General features: G+C 46.7%; 1 protein-coding gene across 4 annotated transcripts in view; it reads left to right on the top strand.

The window, feature by feature from the left end:
- Positions 1-10537, top strand: part of LOC310701049 (alpha-2-macroglobulin-like) — a 74360-nt gene that overhangs the window by 45232 nt on the left and 18591 nt on the right. For all 4 annotated transcript variants that reach the window (XR_014522908.1, XM_083491115.1, XM_083491114.1 and 1 more), the window contains 10 exons: positions 97-331; positions 505-631; positions 1633-1754; positions 3176-3227; positions 4104-4190; positions 5002-5178; positions 6902-6986; positions 7513-7669; positions 8740-8814; positions 10230-10395. Coding sequence is in view for 3 of the 4 variants with exons in the window: in XM_083491115.1 (XP_083347241.1) it covers positions 97-331; positions 505-631; positions 1633-1754; positions 3176-3227; positions 4104-4190; positions 5002-5178; positions 6902-6986; positions 7513-7669; positions 8740-8814; positions 10230-10395 (1283 nt within the window). In the remaining variant the exon portion in view is untranslated. The remainder of the gene's footprint in view (positions 1-96; positions 332-504; positions 632-1632; positions 1755-3175; positions 3228-4103; positions 4191-5001; positions 5179-6901; positions 6987-7512; positions 7670-8739; positions 8815-10229; positions 10396-10537) is intronic.

The raw sequence follows: 10537 nt of genomic DNA, 5'->3' as shown, positions 1-10537 counted from the left end.
CATATACATATACATATACATATACATATATATAAAACCCATGGGACCCCTTCAAACTCTATGATTCTTTGATTCCTGTTCTTCTCTGTCCCTCAGCGACGAGTCCCAAGGCGAGATTGACATCCCCGTGACCATTCCGGATACCATCACCGAGTGGAAGGCAGGAGCTTTCTGCTTGTCCCCGGATGTGGGCTTTGGCCTGGCCCAGACTGCCTCTCTCAAAGCCTTCCAGCCATTCTTCCTTGATCTGACTATGCCCTACTCTGTGGTGCGGGGCGAAGCGTTCACCCTGAAGGCCACTGTCTTCACTTACATGCAGCGCTGCGTCAGGGTGAGGAACGCCCTAGCTTGGCTCCCGATTCCCGAAAACTCCTCGCCCTCTTTTCCTTGGCATAGAATTTGGATCGCCTAGGCACGGAATCATATTGCTGCAGGCACCCCAGTCTCTTGAGTGGCAAGAGACTTTTGTTCCCTCCCCGCTAACGCCTTTCTGTTCATGGACAGGTCAGTATCTCGCTGGCTCCCTCTGCTGAGTTTGTGGCTTCCCCTGTGGAGAAGGAGGAGGACTCTTACTGCCTGTGTGCCAACGAAAGGAAAACGGTCTCGTGGACGGTAACTCCCAAATCTCTGGGTAAGCAGCAATGCTAGGAACTGGGTAACCACCACGGTCTGAAAGCGAGATGAGCGCCATAACCACATAGTCGCCTTTGACTGGACTTAACCACCCAGGGGTCCTTTGCCTTTTACCTTTACCAAACCCTTAGATCAGGGATATGTATAAATGCAAGGAGTCCTGATTCCTCCTACAGAATTACCACCTTTAGATTGCAGTATAAGTTTGTGTGTGCGTGTGTGTGCGTGCGTGCGCGCACTTCCAGCATGTAAATACAATATATATATTTTTCAGATTAAAAATTTACAGTCAGATATCCAACATACATACAACATAGAAACAAGATTCCAAAGAACTCCTGGACTTCCCTCCTCCCCTTTGTGGGTCCTATTGTTAGTCCTTTCCTCCTGCATCTTTTATGATAATCCAAATCTTTTACATCTCCATTGTGTCCAAAATTCACCATTAAACTACAAGTGTTACTCCAATCCTACTAACGATTTTAACTGTTTACAACGGTTTTTAAGATAAACTATAAATTTTCCCCATTCCTTATTGAATTTTTGGTCTTCCTGATTTCTGATTCTTTCAGTCATTTTAGCCATTTCAGCATAGTCCATCAACTTGATCAAATACAGTGGTACCTCTACTTACGGACGTGATCCGTTCCGGGGTGCCATTTGCACCGCGAAAAGTCCGTAAGCAGTGCATGTGATGCAATAGAGTGCGCATGCACGAAGCGTGCAGATCGCTCCCTGCGCATGTACGAAGTGGTGAACCTGGAAGTAAACACTTCTGGGTTTGCCGCGTTCGTAACCAGAAAAAACGTGACGTGAAGCAAACGCAACTCGAGGTATGACTGTGCTGTATTTTTAGTGTCCGTGGCAAATTTGGCTATTGCCTACATTTTCGGTATGCATTGATTTCTCTCCCAACTTTAAATAACCTAATAAGAATGGAAAGGATTGCAAGTGAACCATGCTAAAATAGAATGAGGGCGGCCCTTTGTTCTCTTCTAGGAGAAATAAACTTCACAGCGAGCGCTGAAGCCCTGAACTCTGAACAGCTGTGTGGGAACGAAATAGTGGAGACACTCCACAAAGGGCAGAAGGACACGGTGATCAAATCCCTTTTGGTCAAGGTACGAGTGGTGGCAGAGCATATGTCTGCATTGCCCAGGGTGGGCACGCTCCCGAGGGGGGCATGGCGTGGAGGGTGCCCTCCCAGGCACAGGATCGCCGCTCGGGTTCCCGGAGCAGCATGTGTGCCCTGCAGCTGGGGACGAAGTGAGCCGCTCATGGGTGCAGAGCGAGCCGTCCATGGTGGACATTTGGTGCGCCGCCTGCCCGCGATTCCCAAGCCTCCCCCAAGTTGTCAAAACGAAGGGGGAAGGGGGAAACACCACCGGCAAAGCGGCGCAACTCCCCCCTTACCCCGACGGCTGAGGGTAGGCTTGGGAATCACAGGCGGGTGGCGCGCCGAATGTCCCCCCCCTCAGTGAGGGCACCCGGGGCAGTCCGCCCGCCCTGCCCCTCTTCCTATGCCCCTGGGTACGAGGGCTACTTTAATCTTGATTTGGGGTTGCATAAGTGTGATTTTGTGAGGAGTAAAGTGTCCCTATTTTCCAAGGACAGTCTCGGATTTACAGAAGCCGTCCTGGTTTTTGATTTGATTCCGGATTGTCCCGCTTCTTCCTCCCACCATTGTCACTGGAGGAAGGCTGGAGGGCATGGCAAAGCAACAATACGTTGCCCGAATCATTGGGGAATAAAGAGAGAAACGGAACTTCCTCCTTACTGATTCCTTCTCTTTCAGCAATGACTGTATTCTCCTGTGTATAAGACGGTGATTTTGCTAAAAAAAAATGTAGTCCAAAATTTGGGGTCATTTTATACACTTGGCTTGGGCTCTTGAAATAAGGCAACTCAAAAAAGCTCAATAACTTTGGTCAGCTTCCCTCAAAAAAAAAGCTCAGAGTTGTTTTGTTTGATGTTTAAAATATTGATTTCTTAATAGTAAGGCAACCTTTTTCCTTTCAGGGTCTGTTTCCTGCTTATTTTCCAAGTTTCAGTCAATGTGAGCTAGCATGTGCCAGTGTGTTAACTTATTGGCTCTATCTTGGCTGCATGTAAAATTCATATACAGGGACCTTAGGGTTTGTAATAACCAAATAACATTTAGAATGTTTGGTGAATACACCTTAAGTTTTCTTTATCCTTCCAACCAGACTACAGTGGTACCTTGGGATGCGAATGGGATCAGTTCCAGAGCCCCGTTCGCATCCTGAATAGAACATAAGACGCGACTGCACGTGCGCGGGTCACGTTTTCCTGCTTCTGCGCATGCGCGCGACGTCATTTTGAGCATCTGCGCATGCGCGAGCAGTGAAACCCGGAAGTAACGCGCTTGTTTACTTCTGGGTTGCCACAGATCACAACCCAAAAGAGCTCAACTTGAAGCACATTCAACCCGAGGTATGACTGTATTTCTTTCTGCACACTGCTAGAATGCAGAATTTATTTCATTCTCCCCTCTCCTTTTCTTTCCTCTCCTCTCATGAAGCCGGAAGGCGTTGAGAGGGACGTGGTCTTCAACAACCTGCTATGTGCAGTTGGTAAGTGACGGCTAATGGAGGAATCCCTTCCCATGTCTCTGCATGAATCTCACATAACTGGAAAGGGCACAACTGCCCCATACAGAAACATCATCATCAACATCATCATCATCAGTTGCTTTTCTCTTATTTATTTATTTATTTATACTTTTCAGTTTATACATTTCACTGATTTTACAATCATTTTGACATTTCAAAACTCAACTTCCTTCCCCCTCTTTCTGCAGTTCCTTAAATTAGTTTTTAATAACTTCTACATGTCCAAATTCACTTAATTTACTCATTTATTCATCTTCTTTTAATATATACTCTTATAAAACTGCAGGTTATTACAATAATCCTGGCAATGTTTTTATCTGTTTATAATTTATCTGTAAATATTCAATAAACCATTTCCATTCATTGGTTAAAAAAAAAGTTAACAAATTAGTTGCTTTTCTCACAGAGTGAAGCAAAGTGACAATTATTATTACTATTATTATTTATAGTAGTAATTACACACCCTTTGTTAGCTATTTTTCTGAGTCATGTAGAGTGATTCAGTGCTTTCACCCTCAAAGCCCTAGTGATGAAGTAGACTCCACACACAAGGCTTTGAAGACGACTCTTTGCTTGCAGGATGGCAACTGTTACAAGCAATAATATTTATGCATATCAAGTCAAATACAATGCATCCCTCTCCCTTGAGCCCAAGAGAGGGTCTTCTTGTTTCTTGCTTCCAAAACTCCTTTGAAACCGGCCATAAATTATCAGCCCATCGCTCCTCAAACCTGGAAGGGAACGAAGAGTAGGCTTGCAAATGTTCCCGCTAACTGGAAGAGAGGCTGTAATATCAGGCAACAGGAATGATCAAAACTCCCTCTGTTCTGCTTCCAGAGAAGCCAAAGTCATCACAACCTGTTTCTTTAAAGCTGCCAGGCAACGTGGTGGAGGGCTCAGCCAGGGCCTCCTTCTGTGTGCTGGGTAAGTCATGAAAACTTTCTGGGACTCGGGCTTCATGGAGACCCTGTGTAAATGCTCTATATTCCACACCATCTGGCCCAGTCTTCACCCTTCCGCATGTGAATAGCTCTCTCCAGTTCCAATGTCCTGGGCTGAGTGCAGTTGCTTATGAAGTCAAGGCAGCACCGACCACATAGATGTCAGTGTTAGATTTCTGTTATGCCACTGTGTAGTTCTTGGAGTCACAAGACTCTGTTGACATTCCAGACTGTCTAGTCGCGCTTTGGAAGTTGAACATTTGGGAAGTCAAACGGACTTCCGGAATGGATTCTGTTCGACTTCTGAGGTACGGCTGTACTTGCACTTGTTAGATTAAACATACAAGGCAGGGAGGCAGGTGTTATGTTGCTAATACACATTGCATAGATTTCTATCTTATTAGCACTTAATATTTATCTGCTTCCACCTGGCCATTCTCTCCTCCACAGCATTTTCATTACGTACATTTCCACCAGTTCATTTCCCCCTCCCACTCCCTGATCTGTGATTTCCTGATCTGTGTTTATGGAAGTTTTTAACATTTAATGCTGTATTGTTTTTAACACTCAATTGGGAGCCTCCCAGAGTGGCTGGGGAAACCCAGCCAGATGGGCGGGGTATAAATAAATTATTATTATTATTATTATTATTATTATTATTATTATTATTATTCCTTATGGGAATTTGCATTGCTTTGATGTTTTCTTTTGTCATGCGTTTCACTTGGTGGCTCTGCGCCATCCCCTCATATTCCAACCAATCTTTTCCCTCCCCTCCTCTTCCCACATCCCAGGGGACACCCTCGGATCAGCTATACAGAACCTCCACCAGCTTCTTCAGATGCCCTACGGCTGTGGGGAGCAGAACATGGCCCTCTTTGCCCCCAACATCTACATCCTGGAGTACCTGAACAAGTCTGAGCAGCTGACTGAGAAGGTGAAGTCCAAGGCCATCGGATACTTAGTGGCTGGTGAGAAAAACTTGTGAGGAGAGGATGTACGGGGAGAATTCTACATTTGTTGTTTCCTGCAGGGCGGGAGGAACAATGTGGATTCACTCAGAACATATTTATAAGCATGGCTGCCGGCTTTACTGGACGGAAATCAATACATTAATTAACTACCACACTAGTTGTTGGGTTGCTAGTAGGGACCAATTTTAATCACTGGGGCTTTGAGTTCAGGACACACTTTGAAACTATTGAGAAACTGAGGGTGGCGTGTCTTCTCTTGATGCCCACATAGCCTCTGAGCATCCATCACCGCCCCCTTGGTTGTGTGGCTGAGTAACCTTTCCTTCCTTGAAAAATAAAGGTAAAGGTACCCCTGATCGTTAGGTCCAGTCACAGACGACTCTGGAGTTGCGGCGCTCATCTCGCTTTATTGGACGAGGGAGCCAGTGTACAGCTTCCAGGTCATGTGGCCAGCATGACTAAGCTGCTTCTGGCGAACCAGAGCAGCGCACGGAAATGCCGTTTACCTTCCCGCTTGACGTGCTTTCAAACTGCTAGGTTGGCAGGAGCCGGGACCGAGCAACGGGAGCTCACCCCGTCGCGGGGATTCGAACCACCAACCTTCTGATCAGCAAGTCCTAGGCTCTGTGGTTTAACCCACAGCACCACCCGCGTCCCTCCCCCTGAAAAGTACATAGATCCAAAGGAGAAAGTTGGAAGAGTGGTGCTCTTTCTCACTTCCTCCTTCAACTCTATGTGCTCTACAAGGCTCGGATTAATTCTGCTGGTTCTACTCAGATCCCTTGAATGAACTAGGTGTGTGTTTTTCTACCCACTTTCTTTCTGCCTCTCTGTGGGGTGAGTGGATAGCAGCATTTATCAATGGGGTTATGAGTTTGTTTTGTTCTTGTTTTTATCATGTATTTTGTGTCTTTATTTTGTATGTTTTTTTACTGTGAACAGCCCTGGGATCTTTGGGTGAAGGGCGGTATGTATACAGATTTAATTTTTTTAAAAAATGGATAAAAAATAAATGTTAAATGATATGCGATCTTACTACTTCCTTTCCCCAAAATGGCATATCTGACGAGTTTTAGGTAGCATTTAGGAAAACACTGAATGTAGCATTGGCATAAAGAGCACACTCCTCTCCTATTATTGCAGAAGTAGACATAATTCCTTAAGAATGGATTTCCTTAAGAATGGAGGAATTACTCTCCATTCTTAAGGAAATCAGCCCTGAGGGCTCACTGGAAGGACAGATCCTGAAGCTGAGGCTCCAGTACTTTGGCCACCTCATGAGAAGAGAAGACTCCCTGGAAAAGACCCTGATGTTGGGAAAGATGGAGGGCACAAGGAGAAGGGGACGACAGAGGACGAGATGGTGGGACAGTGTTCTCGAAGCTACCAGCATGAGTTTGACCAAACTGGGGAGGCAGTGGAAGACAGGAGTGCCTGGCGTGCTCTGGTCCAAGGGGTCACAAAGAGTCAGACATGACTAAACAACAACAAACAGACATAATTCACAAAATGATAGGCGCAAAATAGAAAAGTAGTCCTTGTTTATCAGGTTTCAGAATTGTAAGTCTCAAGAAAATATTCAATCTTGTGCTTTTTTTGTTGCTTTACTGCTTCTTTCCTTAGAAGATGCCTCTGTTGAGTTTTGGGTCAGTTGCAAATTTTATCAAGAAGATTAAAAAAGGGCAAAAAAAACCCCACCCCGATTCTCCTTCCATTTCAGGCTACCAAAGGCAACTGAACTACAAGCACTCTGATGGCTCCTATAGCACCTTTGGACAAGATAACCGGAGCCCAGGGAACACCTGGTGAGATTGACAGAGGCCGCCTCATTTATGCCAGGCATATACACACATATTGAGTAGGCGGAGGTTACCTGGCTGAATTGTCTTGAAAGTCCAAATACACTATGTCAGCTGGCTCACCCTTATCTATATGCTTGTTGACACTCTCATGGGGCTCTATAGGTTTGTGGGACAGGACTTGTCCTTGCAGAAGCCATGCTGGTTCTACTTCAGCAAGGCTTGTTCTTCTATATGCTTGGTAATTTTATCCTTGACAATTCTTTCCTGGGACAGATGTTAAGCTAACCAGCCTGTAATTTCCACGATCCCTACCCCAGGATATATTCTATCTTAATACAATTCTGCATTTCTTAGCTTAAGCTGTCGATTTTTTGTCTCATACGTGAAAATGCTTTCCTGGTGTTGCATCCAATATTATTCATTCTGAGGTCCTGTCAAAGGGCACATTTCTGGGCTTCTACCTTTCAAATTTCCCCCAATGCATTGGCACTGGTGCCTGACTCTGCTGTGCTCGGTGGCTTTCTTGCAGGCTGACGGCATTTACGCTCAAGTCCTTTTCCCGAGCCAGACCCTACATCTTTGTGGAAGAAAAACACATCCAGGATGCGCAGGCGTATCTGGCTGCTAGGCAGAGAGAGAATGGCTGCTTCAGAAGCATCGGGACCCTGTGGAACAACGCTCTGAAGGTACAGAGAGAGGGAGAGAATGCAGTCAGAACCAGATGCTTGGGCAACCTCAGAAACAAAAATTCACCAGTGTGGTTTGTGTTGGCCTTTTGGGCTGAATTAAGTTGGAAATTGTCATGGTGTGATTATCTTACGCTGTTCTCTTGAGCTCTTTCTGAGGCCTCTGGACTGAGGAAGTTGTAGTGTGGAAGATACCATGAGAAGAGAAGATAGGTGGGAACATAGATCCCATCTCTGGGGTGCCATAATAATAATAATAATGCAATAATAATATATTATTTGTACCCTGCCCATCTGGTTGGGTTTCCCCAGCCGCTCTGGGCGGCTCCCAACAGAATACAACAAAACATCAAGCATTAAAAGCTTCCCTAAACAGGGCTGCCTTCAGATGTCTTCTAAAAGTCGGATAGTTCTTTATCTCCTTGACATCTGATGGGAGGGCGTTCCACAGGTTGGGTGCCACTACTGAGAAGGCCCTCTGCCTGGTTCCCTGTAACTGCACTTCCTTCAGTGAGGGAACCGCCAGAAGACCCTCTGCGCTGGACTTCAGTGTCTGGGCTGGACGATGGGGTGGAGATGTTCCTTCAGGTATACTGGCCCAAGGCCATTTAGGGCTTTAAAGGTAGCCCCACGTAGAGCACATTACAGTGTGGGTGCCCGGCCGGTTGACCCAATGCATTGCACATGTGACATCACATGGTTCGACGAGGCCCAATGGGGTTCATCACAGCTGTGGGAGGACCATAACTCTCTCTGGAAGGCCCGGCAATGTGTGACATCATACATACATGACAGGCACCCCCAATGTGGGGCGGAACCCAGTGCACCTGGGTGGGAAGCAGTGCAGAACTGGAGTGGAGAGTAGGAATGGGACCATTTGCATGGAAACCATCCATGAGAGGAGACCAATGTGGACCGGAGCTCTAAGTATGGTGGACAGACAGAAGAAGTGCATCCTAGTATCAGGTGGGTTTTGGAGAAGGTGGATCTTGGGAGGAGCTCTTGGGAGATGGAGAAGGACCTTCACACACCCCATGGAGCTGAGGCCTTTTCCGCTTTCCTTACTACAGGGTGGGGTGGATGACGAGATCAGTCTCTCTGCCTACATCACTGCTGCTCTGCTGGAGAGTCATCTGCCTCTCGATGTAAGTATCTGTCTTCTCCTTCCCGAAGCCCATTGTGGAACAGTCATGCAGGGCAGGCAGGAGGTGCCCCCCACAATCACAGCTGAATGTCTCTCGGCAAATTCCAAATCAACAAACAAGTGGGGTGCATGTTTCCTTCTCAAGCAAAGCAACCAGCCTTCTTTCTCGTGCAGAAGGCAGGAGAACCCATGACCCTCCAGATCTTGTCGGACTACAACTTCCATCTGCCCCAGCCAACATGGCTAATGCTCAGGGATGACGGGCTCTGTAGTCAACCACAGATGTTCTCTAACTCAAGTCTAGCAAGTGGCCTTCATGCGTTCTGTGGCGGGAATTTGTTTCACTATCCTGGCAGAGCTGAGAATTTTCCTGGTTTGCTTAAGATGGGTTTTCTTCATTCCAGTGGGGGAGATGCAGGACACATCCCTTGGATGAAAGGTGGTAATAATAATAATAATAATAATAATAATAATAATAATAATAATAATTTTTTTTATTTATACCCCACCCTCCCCAGCCAAGACCAGGATCAGGGCGGCTAACACCCGATATAAAAACAAATTGATTGAAATACAACTTAAAAAGAAGATTAAAATACAACATCAAAACATTAAAATACAGCCTCCTTTCAATGGAAACTCAAATCAAAAACTTTTTGGGGGATGAAAAATCAAGTCTTCACCAAGGCTAACTTTCCAGACTGGTCCTACGTGGGCCAGAAAAAAGCCAGGGAAGTCCCCAAATAGGAGTTCCATCACAGAAGGAAAAAGGAAAAAGGAAAGAGGGGAAGGGGATGAAGTTGATTCCAAGCCAAAGGCCAGGCGGAACAACTCTGTCTTACAGGCCCTGCAGAAAGAAATCAGATCCTGCAGGGCCCTGGTCTCATGAGGCAGAGCGTTCCACCAGGCCGGAGCCAGTGCTGAAAAGGCCCTGGCTCTGGTTGGGGCTAATCTGACTTTCTTAGGGCCTAGGACCTCTAGGGTGTTGCTATTTATGGACCTTAAGGTCCTCCGTGGGGCAGACCCACAGGACAGGCGGTCCCGTAGGTACGAGGGTCCTAGGCCATGAAGGGCTTTAAAGGTCAAAAGCAGCACCTTAAATCTGACCCTGTACTCCACCGGGAGCCAGTGCAGCTGGAAAAGCATAGAAAAGGTAAAGAAATTTAATAAATGAATAAAAATGAAAGGGGTTTTCCAGAGGCACCTGGTTGTGAGAACAGGGCGCCAGACTAGATGGCCCCTTTGTGTGATCTAAGGCGCTCTTCTGATGTTCTTATGTCTTTGCTCTGCCCAGCTTCCTGCAGCAGGTGGGCCTGACTCTGCTATTCCAGCCACCACCTACGGGTTGCCCCCAGGCCTTCTGAAACAGATACAATGGCTTGGGCTAAGCCTCTCCTCCCTCCCTTCTCTCCACAGCATCCCACCGTGCGTAATGCCCTGTTCTGCCTGGAGACAGCAGCTCAGGCGAAAGAGATCCACGTTTACAGCCTGGCCTTGCTGGCTTATTCCTTTGCCCTGGCAGGGAAGGAGGAGCAGAGGCAGAAAATGCTGCAGTTACTCTATGAGAAAGCCGTGCAAGAAGGTGAGAACGGATCTCTGGGTGGAAGGGAAGGGTGTAGTACTCAACTCTTCTTCAGCTCCGAGGGCCTTCTGGCGGTTCCCTCATTGCGAGAAGTGAGGTTACAGGGAACCAGACAGAGGGCCTTCTCAGTGGTGGCGCCCGC

Source organism: Podarcis liolepis (assembly GCF_965112155.1).
Source record: "Podarcis liolepis genome assembly, chromosome: 2".
NCBI lineage: Eukaryota > Metazoa > Chordata > Lepidosauria > Squamata > Lacertidae > Podarcis > Podarcis liolepis.
This window is presented reverse-complemented; position numbering and strand designations above follow the sequence as displayed.